Source organism: Martes martes (genome assembly GCF_963455335.1).
Source record: "Martes martes genome assembly, chromosome: 16".
Taxonomy (NCBI): domain Eukaryota; kingdom Metazoa; phylum Chordata; class Mammalia; order Carnivora; family Mustelidae; genus Martes; species Martes martes.
This window is the reverse complement of record NC_137904.1, coordinates 33,777,489-33,800,179: the sequence shown is the minus strand read 5'-3', so window position 1 is coordinate 33,800,179 and position 22,691 is coordinate 33,777,489. Positions and strand designations below refer to the sequence as shown.

Genomic DNA, 22,691 nt, shown 5'->3' with positions numbered 1-22,691 from the left:
CCTTTTAGCTTTTGTAAGTTACACGTCAAAATGGCCGATCTGACATCGGTGCTCACTTCTGTTATGTTTTCTCCCTCTAGTAAAATGTTTATCGGTGGACTGAGCTGGCAGACCTCACCAGGTAAGGGAGGGAGGGGGGGACGTCTGGGTCCCCCCCTTCTTGGCTTCTTTATTGCTCTTTGTTATCCCGGTGTAGGAGCCCCCCCCCGCCATTGGCTCCCCACTTCTCCTGTGCAAGGTTATTTTTTTAAATAGCCAATCCTTTCCGAGCCCTCTACGCGACCTCTGTTGCCGAATTTCCCCCGCGTGTGCAAAAAATGCAAAAACAAAACAGAATAACAACAGAAAACTACTTTTGGTTTTTGTCCTTGATCAAAATTTGCATTGCTTTTTTTTTTTTCCACACCTTCTCTCCTCCCCCCCCCCATCTCTCTCTTTCTCTCTCTACAGATAGCCTTAGAGACTATTTTAGCAAATTTGGAGAAATTAGAGAATGTATGGTCATGAGAGATCCCACTACGAAACGCTCCAGGTAAACCATTCCCTTCTGGATTTTGTCTTTATTTTAGAACAAAGTTTAAGTGTTATTTTTGGAGGTGTCTTCGGAAGTAGCTAAGCGGATTTAGAATGGGGCTCAGGCATGTGGCTGGTTTCGAACGTCTCTCTATTCCACCCCCCACCCCCGCCCCCATAACCCGAAAGGTTATTGTTAATTGGGGCTGAACTCTGGATACAGAGATGCCCATCTCTCTGCTTTAAGTCCTTTTCCCGTCGCTTCTTTTCCTCCGGTTTAAAATGACATTCAGCTTCATTCACTTTCTACATAGTTTTTTTTTTTTTCTTTTAATGTATGCTTTTCCCACACTCCCAGCTCCCTAAACTCTTCAGCCCCTTTTAGAAAGCTGGATGAATCTCTTCTGAGCGCCGGGTTTTCTTCCGAATAAAACAAAGCGTTAAGAAAGGGAAGGGGAGGAGGAGAGGAGACTGAGGTGGCGAAAGAGTGGAGACACCAGCATTTTCCAAGTTACCTCCACCGCCCTGCCCCCCGTTCCACTTCCCCCATTAACCTTGATGTGTTTTCTTGCGAGGTGGGAGGGGGCTTAGGGGGAGGGCTTGGGCAGCCAGGGTGCGAGGGGGCAACTTTGGCTCTCCATTCTGCAGGAGGGCTCACTCCTTGTTGCTTTCAATGGTGTCACATTTTCTTGTTTGTTTTTCTCCCTCTTTGTCTCATTTCAGAGGCTTCGGTTTCGTCACGTTCGCAGACCCAGCAAGTGTAGATAAAGTATTAGGTCAGCCCCACCATGAGTTAGATTCCAAGACGGTAGGTTGCTTTCCTTCGTCGTTGTTGTTCGCCCCTGTTCAGGACCCATCTGGGCATTGACAGCCCCATTTAAAGGGACCGTGCTTTCTTTTGCTTCTGTGCTGAGAACCGGGTAGTGATGAGCAGGGCTGGTGAGTTGGCTCTGAAGTTTGCTGCCATGGCTGGGATTGGGGTTTTCTGTGCAGAGCCTGTCTCACTGCAGCTCCAGATGCTGCCGATCGCAGGCCTGGGGGAGGGGTCCGCTCGGGGAGAGGCATCTCCCCGGCCCAGGGACCATGCAAACAAACTGCACGACAGAGCCAAGGCAACTTTTCTTTGTCAGCCAAGCACAGCATGCGTTACCAACTGTGGCTGTGGGCATTGGCTTTTAGAAGGCACAGCCCGCTTCGTGGCCAGCCGAGAGAGAGGGACGGGGACCGGCAGGAAGGCGAGGGGGGCACTAATCACAGGCCCAGGCAACAGGTTCCTCCTGGGGCACCTCGGATTCGGAATGCAGTTTGAAAGGGGAAGGAGACCTCCCAGAGCCAAGCGGGGTGTCCAAGGGGTGACTCCAGATGGAGTGAAATCTAACGCTGATACGGCCTTGGGTTTCCAAGTGATTTGGTTTTGCTTTCCCCCCTCAGATCCTTTATTTTGAGTGTGGGTACTTTTATAGGATTAGAAGCTTTTAGAGACGTGTGTGGGGAGGGGAAAGTCTTTAGGTAGAGCTTAGAGAAGAGGGGAAGAGATATTAGTACAATCACGGGGCGGGGGGGGGGCGGCGAACGGCTCCTAGTGTTTTATTAGACCCCTGTGTCGGCTTTGTGGCTTTCCCCCTTCCCTTTATGCCTGTGAGAATCTCCCCCTGGTTTTTATACATCCCTCAAAACAGGGGCCCGGAGGTGACATTGGGATCCAGTGCTGGGCTGCTTGGGACTGTGGTAGGTGGTGGGTCAAGGCAAAGGATCAGGTTCTAGTCCCAGATGCCCTTTATGAACTTGGGCAAGTTGTTCCCTGCCTTGGGCCCTCAGTTTCCTTTTCTGTAAAATAAAGGAGTGGAACAGGGTGCTCTTCAAGCCCCTTTTGGCTTTAACATTGAGGGGAAGGGGGAAAGGGCAAGAAACCTGGGCACCTTTGGTGCAGGTGGATATATTTTGCAAATTAACCCTCTTTCTCTGATCAGAAGTCACGTGCATGTTCCCTGGCCCCCAAGAGAGGACCCCAGACACTTTTTAAGTTGCTTTATGAATTGTGCTGGACTTGTCATAGCTGGCAGCCCAGCCTTTTTATGCTTTTAGATAATTTAATTTTAGGAACAGTCATTTGTAGGGTGGTAATGGATGTCTAAAGAATTTTTTCTTCCCCTTGACTTCTTGGTCAGACGTTTCAAAAAGCGAACAAAATTGAGGAAAATATTTCAAGGCAAATTCAGGAATTTATTATTCACCCCGTCTCCCCACCCTGGGTAGGAGAAATAGTATGTGGTTTCTATGGTGCCTGGTGGGTCATAGCCCTCAGTGTCAGGTGCAAAACGTGCGGTTTTTCCCTCTGTAATTGTTTGTGGATATGTTTTAGTCGCTATTATTTAGTATAACCTAGATTTTGACTTTGTTTCAACGTTCAGTGCAGGAGGCAGAAGCGGTTGGTTTATTGACATGGAAACGAGGATCTTGTTTACCGTTACCTTAAAAGCTTTGTTTAGGTAACGGCCATTCACATCCAAAATAGTACCCTAGTCTTTTCCTAGAGGATTTGTAGCTACAGTAAGTAGAGCTGTACCTAACTAACTAATGTTTTAATTTTTGGTAGCTTTCTTTTTTGTTTGTTTAAAAAAAAATAGTCGACAGGGATGTGCAAAAGGTTGGGATTTGCCATACTTACCTTGACCTGGCCTCTCCTTTAGAGATCGCAGCGTGTAAACTTTGCACTCCGATAAACACGCCTGGTGGTCTGACACGCTGCTGTCACAAACCTGCCATCCAGGAATTCTGAATTGGCTTTGAGTTTTGTAATTTTAGTTATTTTTGAGTGTCCTGCTGTTTTCAGGTCTTCCTGTCCCTCCCCTCCAGCTCCTGGTCTCTCTCCCGACCGTGTCCCTCACTTTTTACTCCATGAACAAGGTGACCTCTTACCCGCAATTGTGTGCTGGTCAGCTCAAAAGCCATAGTCTGGGGGCCTGTTTATAAAAAGACACACCTGTCTCACGTTTGGTCAACAGAATGGAAAATCCACACCTGTTGTATCTCTCTCGTAGACAGCTCTACTCAGTGCTGAACACACCTGTAGATGTGGTAATGTTAATCCTGACGAGAGGGTAGTTTCCTAGATCAGAGATTTTTGTCTATTTTAGTTTTTGAAAAGTAATCCCTCATTTCTCAGGTGATGTTTGAAGGTTAAAAAAAAAAAAAACAAAAAACCCAAAACAACAAAACCATGCTGTGGGCTTTTATTAGGTCTCTAAACCACCTTAGTAAAAGTGGTAAATCTTTGTTTGTTTTACCAGCTGGGGTGTCCTAAGGGACTTAGGTCTGGGCTCAGGAACTCTCTGGTGTGCTTTGCCCCTGCTCCGTGCTTCATCCCACAGCCTTACTCTTTTAGCTGCCCCATGGCAGAACTGAAAACAAGGTTCAGGTTTACATTTTAAAAGGGGGAAGATTGTATGTACTCTGAAAGCCAGAGCCTATAAATAAATAACTGGTAGCAATATTCTGTGTTGTTTTACCCCCAAATTTGTGACATTTAGAAGTCTAGTGAAAACCAGTAATGGGGATTTTAAAAATTCTTTCCCTCCCCATATTTTCTGTCCAGCAACTTCCCCCACCTCGGATCAGCCTATTAGATTCAAATGCCTCCGTGGGAATTGTTTTGCGTTTTAAAGCCATTCCCCTTTTGAGAATCATGTGTTCTGCTGTGTGTCTGATCTGGGGTGGAGGATGTTTTTCCATTCTGATTGGGGTTGGGGTAGAAAGAATACCCCAATTGTTACAGTAGGTTCTGACTTCTTTTTTTCCGTAATTTTTTTTTTTTTTAACCCTCTCCCCTTGATGGCCTTACTTTTATAATTTGGGTTTAGGTTGCTCATAGAATTCTACCCCATGTGATTTTTAAAATCCAGGTGGTTTTGGCTTATGTGTTTTCTTTTCTTGTATTATTATTTTTAAGAACTGGGTTAGGCTCCGTAGCTTTTGACACCTGCTTCCTCTTGTGGTCTAACTACAGAATGAACTTTTTGGCTAACTCAGGTGACTGTACTTTTGGCAACACAAATGAATGAACTCAAGCTGAGCCTCGTGTTGGATGTCTATGGGGAGTTTTTAGATGTTGATGATTTAAAAAAATTTTTTGAATCTCCTTTTCCACCTGCCTTGTTTAGTTATCCTTGGGGAGAAGATCTCCTATCCAGTTACTGACTGTTGAAAAAAAATTCTTTTTTTTTTTTTTTAAGAGATTTTATTTATTTATTCAACTGAGATCACAAGTAGGCAGAGAGAGAGAGAGGAGGAAGCAAGCTCCTGGCGAGCAGAGAGTCCCATGCGGGGCGCGATCGCAGCACCCTGGGATCATGACCTGAGCCGAAGGCAGAGTGTTTTTTTTTTTTTTTAAAGATTTTATTTATTTATTTGACACAGAGAGAGATCACAAGTAGGCAGAGAAGCAGGCAGAGAGAGAGAGGAGGAAGCAGGCTCCAGGTGGAGCAGAAAGCCCAATGCGGGGCTCGATCCCAGGACCCTGGGACCATGACCCGAGCCGAAGGCAGCGGTTTCAACCCACTGAGCCATCCAGATGCCCCTGAAAAAAAATTCTTATGTTTAATTTTTCAGGTTATGACTTTTTTTCAGGGATGATGTACCCATCTTTTCTCCTAGTCATGCACTTCAAATTAGTTAGATGTCGGTACCATTCAGTGTTCAGTATCTGTGGAAGAGAAGCCTTTGCTTGGATAAGGACATGTGAGATCTGATTTATTAAGACCATCGCACATTGAAATACATGGTAGGATGTTTCAGAGAGGCTAGCTTTATTTATTACATTGCGGGAGGGATGAGTAAAGTTTGGATCAAAGTTTAAGGAACTTTTGAGTTGCCTGAGAAGTTACTAAAAGCTGGGTTATAAGCCTGAGAAATGAGTGATTAATAATTAGGTGATTAATCATGGTTTTTTTCTTCCTCGCCTCCAAATACTGGAATTGACTCTTCCTTTCCCATTTCCCCCTCCAGATTGACCCTAAAGTTGCATTTCCTCGTCGGGCGCAACCCAAGGTAAGTAGGAGAATCAGTAATAGGATTTTAGCCCTCAGAGATGGTTGCCAAGGATTTCGCATTTCAAACAGAGTACTGGCAATGAAGTGTTGAAACCTGGTGCCTTCAGGTTCCTTCAGGGTGTCAGCACGTGTCTGTGAGAGGCCAGGCCAGGCCAGGCGCTCCGCGAGATAACTGCGTGCGTCTGCAGTTTAACTCTCCCGAGGTGGGTTCTGAGCCTCCAATAGGGGGCAGGGGCAAGCCTGATCCTTGATGGCAGGACAGAGCTCCGTCTGTTGTTAATATTTATGCAAATGTTCTATTTATTTTTTAAGCATTGCCAAGATCCTATCGGGAGAACTTGGACCCTAATTATTTTCCCTGTGACTGTCTTTTGGAGGGTTCTCTTTGAAGGCCCTTACAACTTGGAGTTTATGGAGAGGAGTAGAATTTGAGTACACAGCCTGTCTTTTCTTGGAAAAACAACTTCGTAGCCCATGAAGCCCTGAATCGGACAGAGGCGGCAGCAGAAGTCTTGGTTTCAGGTTGGTGGGATCAATCAGGCCACGTTTGAGACCATCTGTGCTGCCTCTGTATGCAAGTGCTGGGGCCTGGGAGAGAATTTCTGAGTCTATTATAACCTTGGAGGAGTGGTGCTACGAGATTTGCCTGGAGGGTTGAGATCGGCCTTCCCTTTTTCACAAGTGTGTGGCTAACACAGTTTTCGCTGAGCTTGCCAGCTCTGGGTATGAGAACAGAGCTACCTGGAACCGAAGGTGAAATTTATGGGCTTGACATGTTAAAATCGCATGTTTTAATGATACTTTTTTCTTCCCTGTGTAATATGGAGAGGGACACTTTTTCTGTAGCCTGTGGCCTTGGCATTCCTTTAGGGAAGAGGGGAAAAGGTGACGCTTCCGATTACAGGTCATAAAGGGGAAAGCGCTGTTGCTTTTGCAGAGTCCCTGTATTTCTTCAAGCATAGTCTCCAACAGGCGGAACCTTTTAATTGTGCAAAGGGCGGGATGAAGCACTTCAATGAAGAAAAAGTTGGCTCTTGTGGATGACGTTTTGAGAATTTCAGGTCTGGAGCCTGTCATGTGATCCATCTTGCCTTTTTTTTCCCCCCTCATGTAATTTTTCTTTTCCTTTTCTTTCGAAGGAAACACAAATCTCTTAAGTAAATAGAGCAGAAATACTTTCTTAAGGCATTTTTTTCCCCCTCATGATTAAGCAAATCATAGGAATCAATGAACCAAAGAGGTTAGATTATTCCTGTACTGAGCACAAACTTTGGGACTGTTAACTGCGTAAAGGTTGCTTTTCAAACTGTGTGTGATCCTTGACATTTCAGAGGCTTTCCAGAATTAGCAGTATTTCCTGGGTTTGGAAGAATTGCTGTTTCTTCCATAAGTGTGAATCTTCAAATTTCCAGGTTAGTCATTTGATCACCCAGAACTAGGATCAGGTTACCCTAAAGGGAAACTGGAAAAATCCCTGACTCGGTCAAACCATGGGTTTGACCTGTTTTCTCTTCCCTCTTGCTGCCCACCCCTCACTCTCCGCCACATTTTTTTTTTTTTTAAAACCAGGAAGGCTATATTTCATTTTAACATACTCTGGCATTTGGTTTCTCAGTGATGCATTCAACTTGAAAACGAGACAGACTATTTCTCGAACTTGTTGAAGTGTGCACCTCCCCCCACCCCGGAGTCTGGGATGTTTTAGGTGGATTGTCAGACTTTTAGATGTGAGCAAATATTATACCAGCTGGGGGAGGACATCTTTCCGTGGAGTTCTAGAGGTTGCATAACAATACCTTGCTTTTTATGGAACCCTTTCCCAAGGACTTTCCTATCTGTTATCTCCATCTGCATCTCAGGTCCCGAGACACTGAGCAAACCACCTCTCCTGGCCTGTTTGCTCCTCGGTAAAACACGAGCGATGGGAGTACCCCTCACAAGGTTGCTGTGAAGAGTGCAAGAGCCCGGGGCGGGGTGATGAACCCATCCCTCCTCATTGTTGCCGCTACCATTAATTTCCATTGGTTTAATCATCCTTCTTATTGTTGTATTCAAGCACCACAGCTTGGGTTCGGATCCTGGCTCTGCCCCTTATTCGCTGTGTGGATGTGGGCAGATCGTTTTGTTTTTTTGGAATTTCATATACTCCATCTTACCGAGTTTTTGTGGGGATTAAATAAATTAATACAAGTAAAGTGCTTAAAAAGAAAAAAAAAGGATCTGGCGCATGGTAGTACCATTGTGCATTACCTGCTGTTTTTACCGTGAATTTTGTTAGGCTCTCATACCAATGGCCAAGAGAGGTCTAGTGATCATAATAGTGCTAATTGAGCTTATGTGCCAGGCACTGTTGTAGGCTTCTTATGTATATCAACTCATCTAGTCTTCCCCTGTGTCCGGAGAAGTGGGCACTAGGATTATGTCCAATCTATAGATGAAAAAACTGAGGCACACTCGGGCTGAGAAGTGGGGTGTGGGCAGCCTAGCTCCAGACCCGGGCCCCTGCCCAGCGTGCTGTCCTGTGGCGGGATCCAGGGGTGTCACCTGTCCTTTCGGGCGGAGGACGCAGCTCAGGATGGTGGTCAGGCTTGGAGGAGCAGAACCGCAGCGCGTGTGGACTTAGAAGGTCCCTGGTTGGGTGATTAGCCCAGCCCCTGTGATGTCGTCCTGTGGGGTGCCTCGGGCCGGCCATGTGGAGGGGCACCCTTTCACAGAGTTCTGGGTTTGCTCAGCACCAGGGAAGTGGCTGGGGAATTGGTGAGGTGTGCGCTGGTTGGGAGTTGGGGCAGAGTGGGGAGAAAGTGCCTTTCTTGTCAGTGGTTATTTTCCGATAGAATTTGAGCCCGGCCGTGGGGATTTCAGACCGAAGTTGGTGTTGGAGGCCCAACCCTGGCTGGCAGGGGAGTCTAGGAGTTTAAGTCAAGCCTTATTTATTTTTTGTGCATCTCCCTTCAATAAAACTTCTGTGTGTGGCTGTGTTGGGGTCCCGGTGCGAGGGGAACTGCGCCCCCTCCTCGGGGGCTGGGTGAGGAGCTTGTAAATGATACGTCAGCGTGGGCTTCGGTTAAAATGCATTTCTCTGCTTTCTGGCTGTCCTTCTTTTGCTAGCACTCGCCAGAGAAATATTCGTGGAGGTGTTAAAAACAAGACTAGTGGAAAGAAACTGTAACTCAATACGAAAGCAAAGCCGTGGCACTGAGCAGAGTTCACATTAGTACTGTCATAATATTCTTTAATGTATCATATAAATAAAAACCCTTTTTGACCAGAATTTTAATGAGCGACCCGAAGGAAGGGTTTTGAATCCCACAGTTCATTCATACCCCTTTGCCATGTAAATGTTCACATCTCAAGTGAAGTATAATGGGGCTTTATTAACTAGTCGAGGGGCGACTCTTTGGAGACTAGTGGCCGTTAATTAGCGAAGTACATTTTGATCAGAAGACGATGGGTCCGTTCTGTCTTCCTATTTCGCCGGATGATTATTTCATTTGGTTAAATATGTAAGAGTTTCCTCCCCTCTGTCTTTTAAAAAATTAAAGTGGTCGTGCTCTTCTAAAAAGGACGACTTAATTTGAAGCTGTTGGAGGAACGGGCATGATTGGGATCAATCATGTCATATCATTTTGTCAGTCCCTCTGGGCAGAAGCACTGGCTGCCTTCAAGAGTTTTGCTCAAGCTTGTGGGTTCTTTTCCTCGTGCGGAAAAACCAAGAGGCTGTGGAACCTCTTAGGGCATGGGCGAGTCTGGGTGTAATTCCCCATCTGCCCTAATTATCCTCGTGTGTAACAAAGCCTTCTCTGCTCCCCGGGTTGCCGTTTTCCTCCTTACATGTTAGGGGCCAGAACCTTATCTGTCGATCGACGGAGATCTCATTTCTTCAGCCTATTTCCAGTTGCCTTCAGCGGCAGCCGGGCGACCATTGGGAACCCCACGTGAGCCCCTCTGTGCCTCAGTTTCTTCCCATTCACAGCAGGGGTGTAGTGCCCAACATGGGGTGGTATTCAGCCTGAAGGCAGAGCTCTTTGCTGGGAGCCTGACACAAAGGGTTGCCAGCAGGTGTCCGTTGGTATCATTAGTATAGAATTATCTATCATTATTATGGTTTTTAAGTCATCTCTGCGCCCAGCGGGGGGCCCAAGCCTCACCCCAAGATCAAGAGTCACGTGCTCTAGCCAAGGAGCCAGCCAGCCCCCCACCGCCCCGTTATCAACTTATCTTTGTTGAATAGGAAAAGTTACAGTGGAAAATGACCCAAGAAAAGTCCTGATTGGAAGGTAAGTCCCCTGTGAGCAGGGGGCTGATGATGGCCGACATCACCAGATGGTGACTTCCGTCCTCCAGGTGAATCCAGCCTGCCCTCCTTAGGGCGGAGGCAGCTGAACATGCAGGAAAGTGAGGTTTGCAGCTGCAGATCACACAGCTAAGCTGTGGCAAGGCTGAACGAGGGCCAGGTTTTCCTGCTTCTGTCTCACCCACTGATGAGCTCTGGGGCCTGGAAGGTTCTCTGTTACACACGTGTCCGTCCAGCTGGGTGCAGCACAGCATGAGCGATTTGCACACGCGCCTCCTGTTCCGGGGGCGTGGTTCCTTGGCAGCCTCTCAAGGGCGGGCGAGGGGTGAGTTTTCGGCATCTGGCCTTCCCCTGCTGCCGTGGGTCTGGTCACTCTAGTGTCGTGCCATCTTGGGTGATCTGCAGCTGTCACCTGCCGGCCACCGTTAGCCAGCCTGCCGGTGGGTTTCTGGTTCCCAGTGAGGACGTGGTGGTGTGTCTGCAGCCTCGTCCACAACCGTGAGGACCCTGGGGGATTAATGGCTTAGCTGCTTTCTTATTGGGGAGCAAGGCTCCGTCCTGTCCTGCGTCCCGGTCAGCAGCAGGTGTTAGCTCAGGAGGAGGGGCATCTCGTCCTACAAATGTCCTTTCCCGAGATTTTTGCCTTTCCTTGCGTGCTTTCCTTTCAGCGTGAAGGTCAGTCTGCCGAGAAGCCGGAGCGCCTCTGTTCTGTGTCAGACGTTTTTGGCAGGCGGGTGAGACCCCTCTGCCTCTCTGAGAAGAGAGGAGGCGGGAGGGACTCTCTGAGGAACCAGCTGACCCTCTTGGGTGCCCTTTGAGGCAGTATCCGTCCTTCCTGTCCTTTTGTATTTTTTAAAACCTGAACGTTCTCTGGCCGAAAGTCCCAGGAACCCAAAAGGGAGATGTAGTTCATCATCTCTTTTTTTTGTTCGATCTGGTGTGTTCATTGAATAAGAGCTTGTTTAATTGTTTTTAATGGCTGACTCTATGCACCCACTTTTGGGGGGGATTCAGGAACCCCTCCAAGCCCATCCAACAAAATCTGAACTTCTTAGCCAGCCAGTTAGGGTCCTTCAAGATCTGTACAAGGAGTCTCGTCTTCCAACTTACTTCGTGACTCTTCTCCTTTTGCTGCCTTGAAACTGCACGTTTCCCCCTTCTCTGAAGAGTGACCCTCATGGGTATCCCCACCTGCGCCGTCCTCTCTTCTCTGGCCCTTGTATGACACACCTCTTTTTCAGAGCCCGACTTGGGTTACCTTTTCCACAGAGCTATTTCTGCTCTCTCTTCGATGTAGTACTTCTTTCTCTGGATTTCCTTGGCGGTTTCCCTTTTCTTTGATTATGGCAGACTATAATCATAACAACAGTAACACTAAGTCAACAAAGAATAAGAAATAATACATTCGCAAAAAGTTTCTGACGCACTCATCAGGCACTGTGCTGGGCACGGATGCATTCATTTATTCAGCAAACGGTTTTGAGCACCTACTGTGTGCCAGGGCCTGCACGAGCTTCTGGGGACAGTGGGGAGAATAAGAACACAAAGTCCCTGCCCTCCTGGGGCTTTCACTCTGCGGGGGTGGGGGGGATGTATGAGTAAGGAGCAAGTGGCCAAGTACTTGACATGCCGACAGGTGCGCAGCCGCAGTAGGGTGAGTGCAAGGGTGGGCGGGTGGGAACAGGCTGAATCTTCAGTGCATTCCGTTGCCGTTCTCTGTCCTTGGCAATTATTTACCAAGTTTCTGCTTAGCACCAGGAACTGTGCTAGGCACTTTGTTCTGAGTTTTATGGTTCTTTAGGTTCATGCCTTACTGCCTCCACTGGACAATGAATTCTGAGGACACAAACATGTTTTATTAATTGCAAAAAAGACAAACCTCAGCTTTTCCTGCTGCTCTTTTGTGTACCATCCATCTCCGTGCAGGTGGAATGAATGCAAAATGGCAAAGGTGACTCGGTTCTTGTCTTCAAGGGTCTTAGCTTCCGGTTGGAGGGGGAGTGTTACCTGTGGTCCAGGAGAGGATGTGAAAAAAACAGCAGAGCTGCAGGAACGGGCTTCAGAGGAAGGAAGAGCTAAGATAGCTTCTCGGAGGAGGTGGTCTTTGCCCTCGATCCTGCGGAACAGGAAGGAGGGAAGAATGGCAGGAATGTGAGGGGCTAGGAGAGGTCAGCGGGCCAGGGCAGCGAAGGGTGTGTGTTACATGGCGCTCGGGGCGGTGGCGTGGAGAGCAGGCTGGGGCCAGGCCGTGTTGCCTTGAATGCCAGGCAAAGCAAACGAGTTTGGCCTTTGTTTGTCATGTGCTGGGGAACCTGTTTTGTGTGTGCACGATCACCGAGATGCCCTGTACAATGTTCTGAGCTCTTTTGGATCCATCTGGAAGCCGGGTTCATGGGTAAGACTGTGGCTGATGTGGTTTCATGGAGACCCTCCCACTCTGGACTGGTGCCGTCAGCATCACTCATACTGTGCTCTCTCTGGCTGGAGACCCTTATCTAGGAGTGATGTTTTTGGCAGATAACTATCCCTGCTCTTTGGGGTGTGTGGCAACTGCAGAGAGAGAACTGTGTTTTTCTCTTGCTTCTGTCCTCTCATTTGCTCTCTGCTTTACCTTCTTAACCAGGGGCCATGATATAGACAAAAGCCCAGAGTTCTATACTCTGTCCATGCCCTTGCTGTGTGGAGATGATGAGATGTCATTTCTTGGTGTGGAAATCACAGATTTTTTGTGTATCGCCAGGGTGTGTACCCCATGGCTCAGAGCGGCCTAAACTGTGACATCGAAGTGGCTTGGGGTCACATTTCGCTTGGCGTGGCTCCCTGGTGTGAGGAACATGAGATTTTGGAATCATGAGCTCTGCCTACCGCGTGATACGAGAGGTGTGAGCACGTGTGGTCTTGGGACTGAGACCTCGTGGTGCACGGTAGGGGCAGCAGACTCTAGGCCGGTTGGTCCTGCTGGGGCACATGTCCCACTGGGCCCCACGTGTATAACAGGATACCTCTGTTCTCTTTCTCTGTCTTTCAAGGGTAAATAATATCAAGTGCCCAGTGATCTGGAAAGTTATTCTCAGGGTGTGTGTCTGCCTGCTACACTTCTTTATTTTATTTTGAGACCTTCAGTGATGAAGAATCCTGGCCCAAAATAATGGCTGTTACTTGTTGTGAGTCGGTATGTCGGAGGCAGTGTGCTAATAAGCCTGTGTACGCTTCATCTCCTTCAATTTCGTCCTGACACGGTCCTTTGCCGTGCCTCATGTTCTCTCCGCCTCGCAGAATGGTAAACTGAGGTCCAGGGAGGGTAAGCAGCTTTCCTGGGGCTGCACTCCTCAGAAGGGTCAGTGTAGGCCTTTTGGACCAAAGTCTGTCTGAATTCCAAGTCCTTGCTCTCTTAACCTCAAAGCCCCGCTGAACCCAACCTCAGTGGGTAGATTTTAGGTTCGTGAGCTTTGCCCGACGGCTGTAAAGTTCTCAGGCTTAGGAATAGGAATAGATTTCGGTGTAGTTGGGCCGGGAAGCTTTAGGTTAATTTCTGTTGCTTGCTTTGTAAGAACCTTTTCGGCGTAGTTGAACGCCATTTCCCCACTAAGGAGCTGTGGACGAATCGCTTAATAGTGTCGTGCCTCTATTTCTTCACCTGTGAAATGGGGCTTTTCACGGTACCTCCGTCCTAGATTTGTCCAGGAGATTACAGGGGTTAATGCACATGAAGGGCCTAGGGTGACCCGGTGTAAGCATTGGTTGTCTGTTACTTTCCAAGGATGGCGCTGGCGGGATCGCACGAGGGCCTGACCTAACGGCTGTCCTTTCTCGGGGTGACGTATAAAATAGCACGTTGAGATTTGGGAAATGGTCTGGTCTGGGAATTGGCTGCGTCTGCTCCCAGGGTCCTGGCTCTCGAGGGGGAGATAGCTTGCATCCTTCATTGTGGGGCTGCTTTGGTGGGCATGGGGAATGCATTTCCTTTTCTGTATCTGATGGCTGTTTTTGCTGCCTTTGAGAGTGAAGTCCTGGGGCGCGGCTAGGGGACAGCTAAGGCACCGCTGTGTGAGAGGTCTCTCCGTGAGCTTTCTTTCTCCCAGGCCCGGTCTTTATCTGCCTGGGGGTAGTTCCACCAATGACTGATCTGAAAGCATCACATTCATTTATTTGTCACTGACTGTGACAGGCAAGTTAATGCTAATGGATTCTTTTTTTAGCCTGTTGTCTGGGATGAGTTTCTCCCAAATGTCCTGAAATCTAAGGCATTAGGGGAATGTGTAACTTTTATGGCAAGGGAGGATTTAAGAGATAAATAGGGTTTTGTGTGCAAGGGTCTTAAATTTAGGTTAGGGGCGAGAGCGGCCAAGGAGGGGATGTTGGGGCCAGCCCAGAATCTTCTTTTTAAGAAATCCATTCGGAGCTCTCAATTGTTGTTTCTGTTTCAATTATGTGACAATTTCAAGGGTTTAGAAAAATCTAATAAAATGGTCTTGATGATGCATTCTGGGGAGAGAGTGCTTTAGAACATCCAGGAGAATAAATTCCTTGGGGTCAAGAGATTCTCATTCCTGGGGTGGGGTGGTTTACATTTTTATTGTTTTGAAGGGCAGAAAACGGTGTTGGAATGTATTCAGGGCTTCATCCATATCCTCCAGCGAAATGAATTATTCTCTTTGGGCCGTTGCAGGTAGATGGGCCACAGCGATCACTAGCTCTTTCTTTTTTTCTTTTCTTTTCTTTTCTTTTTCTTTTTAGCTGCCACGTTGTAAATGACTTTCAGAGCGTGGTTTGTGTGTGTAGTGATTTTGAATAAAGCAACCACAGAGTAAAAACTTGGAGGGGTGAGCAGAGAGGGCCTCTGGAAGTTTTTTCTCTTCTCCAGTCAAAGCTTTTGATAGTTTCCCAAGGAACAGAAGTTTACAATGGAAGCCGGCTTTGGGCTGCCCGCGGGAACAGCGTGCAGAAAGACCTAGTATAGCAAAACCCGATGCTGAGTGACATTAATGAGATGACCGCTCTGGTGGGAGGGAGGCAAGGAACCAGCAAAGCAGCAGTTCCCATGACTGGCTCTCTGCTGAGTGTGTCTCCTTCTGCATGCTTGCGTGGGCTTGTGTGTGTGTGTGTGTGTGTGTGTGTGCGCACGCGTGCGTGTACATGGGCACATGCTCTGCTTCCCAGGGACCTGCAATGAAAGTTGGAGCACCAAACCCTGCTCTGTTGGCTGTGATATTCTCCATCCTAGAGAGGCCATGTGTGGCGGGTTCTCAAATTCCACCTACTGAAAAGTAAAGTTTTAAACCTGGGAGGCATTTTGCTTTACCTTCCGGGTACCTGCGGGAGCCTGGGTGCGCGGACGGGGAGGCTGTCATCACAGCGTTGGGCCAACTCTTGGGAACACCAAAGCCAAGAGGGTGAAGAGTCAGTATTGTCGCCCCAGAAATGGATTCCAGGGAGGCAGGAGGAGAAAACCTGCTCACTTAAAATGTTTCTTTCTCTCTTTAAAGCCCTACCCTGATAACATTTCATATCGGTGGTAGAAATGGAACATTGCAGCCACTACTTCTTAAATATTTTAGTGCCCTGGAGTGCATTCTGTATTTCCATGTTGCTCTTGGGCAAGACTTTCCAGTTCCTCAAGAAAGCAGCCACATTTCAGGTAAATGAGCTGGTCAGGAGGTGAGGAACCTGCTGTCTCTGCCTTCCCAACAGGACCTTGGGATTCTCAGTCTGCTGTCGCCCATTCCAGGAAAGAGCCTGCTGTCCTCTGCCTCTTTCCTTGGCATGGCATTGGAGTAAGCATCCTGAGTGTCCCGAACAGTCCCGGGCAAGGGTTTGAAGAACTGCTGTGAGATCTTAAGCAAAAAAGCTCGAGGGAGCCTGGGGTAGGGAGGGGTGCATGGAAATAGTGTATTTATGGATGGTTCCCCTGTTTATTTTTTTAATCCCTTCAATTCTTTTCCTTCTGGGATCTCTCTCAAGTGTGTCCTTTTTGTAGTTAAGGGCAAACAAACAAACAAAAATGTTTAAACTTATACACATAACACTTAATAAAAACCAGCCAGTAGGTTCACCTTCTCTTCCACTCAGGGAAAAAGGATCGAATTGGGGTTGCTTGAGCCTGGGCAGAAACCGGGCTGTGAATCTCCACAAGACTGTTATATGTGTATGTTTCCTCTTCTGTTTTCAAAGCGGATAATTGGTTTTAGTAAGAACTTCTGACTTGATTAGGGGACCCTTAGGAAATTAAAGTGTGTTTGAATTTCACAAGTATAATTTTAATTATACAAATTTTGTGTTTTCCACTAGGGAGCTAGGTTCAGAACTTGTTTTCCTATACTAATAGGGGTAGTAAAGCTGATTATAGCAGGATGCCTCACTTAAATCGCTTTGAAAATAAAAATCCACGGATTGGATCATTGTTTTTCCCTGCAGAACACGACGTTTGGGTTCATGTCCACACGCATTCCCATATTCTTGTTAAGAGTGATTTTTCAGTGGATCCACAGAAGTGGAGAACTGAGTGACATTGTTTGGGGGGGGGGTACCTCATTATGAATTTTTCTGCTGCACTTGCTGAAAGAATTCAATTAAAGTGCTTTTGAGCCCAAGTCCTGCCTGGGCAGCTTGTGTTTGGCACGCTGCCACGTTGGCATGTTGTGATTGCCTTTATCACCCTATCACCCTGTTTGCTCAGAGCCTGTGCATTCACAGCATTTTAGCTCTTCTCGCTGCCCCTCTCCAGCAGGACCCCAGTGGATTAGAGCAGAAGGCACCGTGGAAACAGTCACCTGAGTTCTTCCCCAAGCTGCAGAGAGATGATGGAGAGGGGATGAGCAGACCCCCCTGGGCATCCAGGAGAAGGGCTGACTGCGTTAATGGGAAATGGCTGTTTCTCAGGGCCATCCAGACAAAACCCCTATGTGTCAGGGAAATGCTTTGAGGTTGGAACTCAAGCATCCTCAAACATCTCCCCCTGTGCAGGGACTTTAAAAGCTGCCTAGAGGCTGGCTCCTTGGTCTTCCTGGGCTCTCGTCTCAGATTTTCACGGGAGAGCTTGAGCAGAACAATTGTTCACTGAAGAGAAATCCTGGAAACAGCTTGTGGGAGAGGTGGCGTCATCTAGGTTGGGGCCTGAAAACGGGAAAAATAAAGCTCCAGCGGTAGACCTGAGCCCACCCCACGGTTAATCAGCCACTTCATTTTTCTTACTCCTTTCTCTTGCACTGGTGTCGCTCAGTGTTGGAGGGCCTGGACTCTGGAAGCCGGCTGAGTTTGAATCCTTGCTCTGTCACTTCCCAGTTGTGTGACCTTGAGCAAGTCACCAAAACATTGCAGGCCTTCGTTTAGTTGTCTGCGAAATGGACGCAAAATAGGATCTCCTTCCTGGGGTTGTTGTGAGGGTTCCGTGAGCTGACAAAGTGCCGGCGTCTGGCACATAGTAGGCGCTTTGGGTGTGTGAGTTACACTATTGTGAGGAAGAGTCAGGCAAAATGCTGACCGTCTGCCTTGCTTGGTAGCTGGGAAATGGTTCAGTGACGCGCTCCCCCGCCTTATATATTTTTTTTCCTTCAGCAGTTGAGGAACACAGAAGAGCGTGCATGTGCGTGTGTGTGTGTGTGAGAGAGAGAATGTATGTGATTGGGTGGAATCACGGTGTAATTCAGGTTCAGAGGTGTCCCGTGCCATCCCATCACCAATGAGGCGTGTAGTTTGGCAGGCACCCGGCCCCGGGGCTCCAGCCTCTGGAGTGAATTTGTTGCTGCCATTAACCTTGGTGACCTTGGGAGAGTGTCTAAACTTTTCCAGGCTTCAATTCTGCACCTGAAAGCTGGGGCTAACAGCATTGTGGGATGAGATGAGACCCTGTAACTCAAGAACCCAGCGTGTGGTCGGCACTTAGAACACGTGAACTCCTTTCTCCACACGGAAGGGGGTTCCTTCCTTGTTTTTGTTTTGTTATGTTTTTGTGGTATCTTGGAAAGTGAGGAAGATACAAAGAACTCTGTCTGCTCTTCCTGGAGATTCTGGAGTTAGGGGCTGAGTCCCTGATAAGCTGACCGTAAGAGGGGGTGCTCTTACCCTTAATCTACATGCAAAAGGGCCATCTTAGGGACTTTGTTTCACAAAACCCGAATTTTCCAGTGGCGGGGAAATGATTTTGTTTGGTCAGGAACTTTAGATGGTGTCCACAAGCCTTTGAAGGTGGCTTTGTTTGTTCCTTTGACACTCGGTGGTAACCGGAAGGACAGGGCAGTGTGGTTGAAGAGGTGTGGGGGTTGCTTGGATTTCCGACCTCGACTGAGGGCAGTGGGAGGGAGGGAGAAAGTCGGGGTGGGTGATTGTGTCTTTTCACAGAACCGTTTCCTTGGGGACACAGACCAGGAGTAGGGTTTTGCTCTACAGACGTGAGCACCAGAGCTCCGGGAAATGCCCCCAGTGCCCGGCCATCAGCCTGGTAAACCCTGATCCTCTGTTCAGCTGGGCTGGGAAAGCCCCCCGAGGTCTTAGGGCATCTGTAGTCTGTGTGTCCAGATCTCGGTGCTCATTTTCCAGATCAGCCCCCTCCACTTCATGCCCATCAGGTGGAATTTTCTGGATGTTTCCGGGAACGAGGAGCAAGATGATGGTTATGAGTGGATGCTAGTCTGGGAATGGGGTTGAGTGAATGTGAGTGTGTGGAGGATGGAAGGGGGTGGCCGGGAGGAGGGGAAGAGTGGAAGATTACACTGACTAATTATAGGGAAAAAGCCATATTTGCTGCTCCATTAAGTGATCGCTAGGCTATGAAGCAGTTTATTGTAATTAATGCAGAAACAGCAAATAAGTGTTAAGTTTGGAGTGGAGGGTCTCCAGGCACCCCTGCCCCCTCTGCTGCTCTCTGTTCACTGCCCCCCCTCATTATCCTTGGAGGTGAACAGTCTTGGGGCACACCTTCCTCTGAAGGACCGAGGAGGAGACTCGGACCAGGTTTCTGCTGCCTGGTTTTGTCAGACAAGGAGGATGTCTTGCCCGATCTCCCGCAGAATCTTCTGCTGGGGTTTTTGTGTTTTTCGAGGACGCAGGAGGAGGGCCAGACCCGTGCCGTCATTGCTATTCTTGCCACAGCCGTTTTAATTTCAGCTCATGAAAGCGGCAGGTTACACGTCCAAGTCCATCGAGCTACGGGCCGTGTGGAGTTGTGATTGCTTTCCTTGATGGTTTCTTGTTCAAATCAGCGGTGCTCTTAATTTTCCAGATGAAGTAAAAAGAAAATTGGAGACTCCCCTCCCGCCCTGTGTCTCTGAATCCAGGCTTTTCTGAGCATGACTCTGATTTGGAGGGTTAATATTAATTAGGAGCCAGTTCAGACCTCGCTTGCTTGATGAGGGGAGCTGAGGCCGTGGTGACAAGGGTAGCAGCTCCTTTCCGCGGGCGCCTGCTCCTCGTGGAAGTTTCTGGATTTAAAAGCCAAAGGGGTAAATACAGAGAAAGGCGATGAGGGGTTGCCCCTAGAGAACTGGGGCAGACCCTCCCTGGCCTTCAGGGAGGAGCTGGATGAATGGGCCTGCAAAGGCGTCTGGGGCCTGAGGAAGTTCTTCCTCCGTCTACCCACTCCCTCTCGCCGGCAGCCGGGGCCTTGACCAGATGGCCTTCGCCGCTCTCTGCCTCAGTTTCCTTCCCCGCAGGTGCGTTTCTTTGGCTTTCAAAAAGAGGCAACGACTCATGTCTGTAGTTTCCAAATCGGATGACGCTCGGATTTCTCTGAGGTGGTCCCCTGTCCAGTGCCAGGTCACAGGGAGGCTCTTAGTGTGGTCAGTGGCTCAAGATCCCTGCTTCCCAACCTTTCCCAGGGCTGACTGGGTCTTTGGAGGGCAGGTGATGCAAAGGACAAGGACACAGACAGCTGGCAAGCTCTGCTGTACAGTTAGGAGACGGGAGACCTAGAGAGGAAGTGACCCACTCTCCTTAGGTTGGATCACGTTAGGGATCCTTCTTTGGCCTGTGGGTTTGGGTTGGTTCTCTTTTTGGTGGGGTGCTTGGGGATGGAGGAAGGATGGCTGACTGTGGGTGTGAATGTTCCAACTGCGGTAGGAGAGACCTGACTTCTGGTTCTTAGCTTGATGCCAAATAGCTGAATGTGACCTCGTACCAGTTGTCTTGCCAGTCTGTGCCTCAGTTTCCCCATCTGTGGACTGAAGGAGAATGAGGGAATATATGGTGGGAATCAGCAGTGCTGAGGATTTAAGAGAACGGGCTCAGAGGCAGCATTAGGGTTTTGTTTCTAGCCTAATTATTGTCTAGCTGGGTGACCTCAGGAAGTTCGCATAACTTTGCTAGTCCTCAGTTTTCCGACCTGTAGAGTGGGGGGAATAGGATACTACTATCTACCTATCACGTTGCAAGGACTGCGTGCCACAGTGTTCAGACAGCGCTTAGCATCGTGCATGAAAGGGGGTTAGCGCTTTCTGGGTGGGAGCTGCTCTCACAGCTATGTAGGGATCTGGCCAAAGATTGCTGAGACAGGAAGGTGTGGAGGAGAAGGGCCACAGCAAGAAAACAGTTGGGCTGTGAAGGTTGACTTTCTGATCTGGATGGAGCCTCCCACAGAGGCAGATTTGTGTTCAGAGAAGCAAGGCCCCCCTGAACTGCCTGGGGCCTTGGGTACTGGAGGGCCTGTGACCGGCCCCAGAGCCCAGCAGGGTGGAGGGACATTTGGAGTCGGCTGGCCTGCTGTCCCCAGCTAGAGTCACCCGACTGCGCTGTGGGCATGGGGATCGGGGCCACCCTTGCCCAACATCTTAGTGCCCCGGCAGCAGGAGAAGGAGGAGGGGGAGAAGTGGAGGGGAACCGATGGCCGAGGGATATGAAGACCCACGTTCGTTTTTGGAAACCCACGTCTGGTACTGTCTGAAATATAGAAGCTTTGTGTGACGGAGGCAGGACTGATCAAAGGCCATTTGCAATTTCAGAATGTTCTGGAGTGTGTTTGGCAGACGGAGTTCAGTGTTCAGATGGCTTCCGCTCCCACGGTACTCCCCCACTTTGGTGGGGCGATGCTGAGTCGGCAGCCGCGCCTGCCTCTCAGGCCTGTGTGTGCGTCGGGGGTGCCGGAGTGGGGGTGGGTCTGGGCCCGGGGCAGCCGGGTCCCCTCAGAGGCTCGTCTCTCTCCTTTTGGGGGGCAGGCCTGAGTAGGTTTTGAAGATGGGGAAATCCTAGGAGGTGTCATTAGACTATTAATATTACTCCCTTGAAGGGAGGGTGGAAAGAGGGATGTGTAGAGAGCATCTTGTGGGTTCAGGAGAAAAGGATATGCTTGCCCACGACGCAGGCCAGGTATTGGCCAGACGGAGTTGCTTGGGGGCGCCCTCAGGCCCTGAGGAGCCAGAGTCGAAGATGTTGTAGACGCTGGCCTTGCCCTCTGGTTGCTCGCAGGGAGGTAGGTATAGAAACAAGGCTGTGTGCTCGTGTGGGGATGGCAGCCGTGTGTGTCTGCCACACACACGGGACGCAGAGGAGGGAGTAGGCAGGGCAGGCTTCACGGAGGAGTTCCCCCGTGAGCTGAATCTTGAGAGCGGGAAGAGCCTCCGGGCGAGGAACCTGTGGGAGCAGTTAGGAAGCCTGGCCTTTGGGGGTGTGTGTGCCAGATTGTTCCTCACAGGCCAGAGCATAGCGTGCAGAGGAGGGCGGCCTGAAGGAGTGATTGGCCACCACGCAGCAAGTGTCTGCCCTGTCCTGAGCCAGGCCCCAGAGCTGGAGAGTGGGGTCCAGCCTTGAGGAGGCTCACTCCGTCCCTGTGTTTGTATCTGGCAGGGACATATTGGCTAAACAACCTATCACGGGATCCGTCATTGGAGTACAGTTACAGTGAGTGCTATGAAAACCCGTAGGCTGTTTCAGGGGGTGTATTGGAGACACCGGGTTAACTATAGGGTTTCGGGAAGTCTTCCTGGAGGAGTGCCTACAGGCTGAGTGTAATCGTGACCTCAGGATGGAAGATCGGGGTGCGTTTCATGTGCTGGAGGGCAGAGGGCAGGGAGTGGAGAGTGGCACAGCGAGTCTGGGCCATGTGTGTGGGGTTGGGTTTTATTTTTACCCTAAGGGGGTTGTGGGGGGAGCCCACTTAGGGCTCAGGAAGGGGTGGGAAGTGATCAGTTCTGAGTTTTGAAAAGATCTGTGTGGTAGTCTGTGTGGGGAGGGCTTGTGGGAGCCCCGGGTTGATGTAGGGGGACTGGTAGTGACTTGTATGAGGTGGCCAGACTGAGTTCTTGGAGGTGGAGGTGGGGGCGGGTGGAGCTACCGAGGCATGTTGGTGAGTTAGTACAGCAGCAGGGTGATTTGGTAGCTGAGTGGACGGTGCTAAAGGGGAGAGTCAGGTTGGGCTTGTGTGTTTAGACAGAGCCCCCTGCCCCTTGCTGAGATCAGGAACGTTGGTGCCCACGGCAGATGGGCAGGACACATGGGCCTGACTCAGGGTTGAATGTCACCTTCTGGTGGGAATTCTGCACACTCGTGGTAATGTACCCCTCTTGGTAGACCTTTATTTGAATGTATACTTGTATACTTACTCATAAATGACGTGCACGTGCTATTGTGTTGAAAGTCTACGTTCCCTGTAAGTCATAGGGATTAAATAATTAAAAATGAAAAAGGATGAGAAAAAAGTTAAACACAGGGCACCTGGGTGGCTCAGTCAGTTAAGTGTCTGCCTTCAGCTCAGGTCATGATCTTAGGGTCATGGGATCGAGCCCCACGTTGGACTCCCTGCTCAGCAGGGAGCCTGCTTCTTCCTCTCCCTCTGCCCCTCCCCCTGCCTGTGCACACGCTCTCACTTTCTCTCTCTCAAATAAATAAATAAAATCTTAAAAGCTAAACAC

The 22,691-nt window shown here is 49.2% G+C and overlaps 1 protein-coding gene across 8 annotated transcripts in view; it reads left to right on the top strand.

The window, feature by feature from the left end:
- MSI2 (musashi RNA binding protein 2) overlaps positions 1-22,691 on the top strand; it is a 385,501-nt gene that overhangs the window by 500 nt on the left and 362,310 nt on the right. For all 8 annotated transcript variants that reach the window (XM_080826242.1, XM_080826245.1, XM_080826239.1 and 5 more), the window contains exons 2-5: positions 81-121; positions 451-532; positions 1,237-1,321; positions 5,518-5,559. In XM_080826242.1, coding sequence (XP_080682368.1) covers positions 81-121; positions 451-532; positions 1,237-1,321; positions 5,518-5,559 — 250 coding nt within the window. The remainder of the gene's footprint in view (positions 1-80; positions 122-450; positions 533-1,236; positions 1,322-5,517; positions 5,560-22,691) is intronic.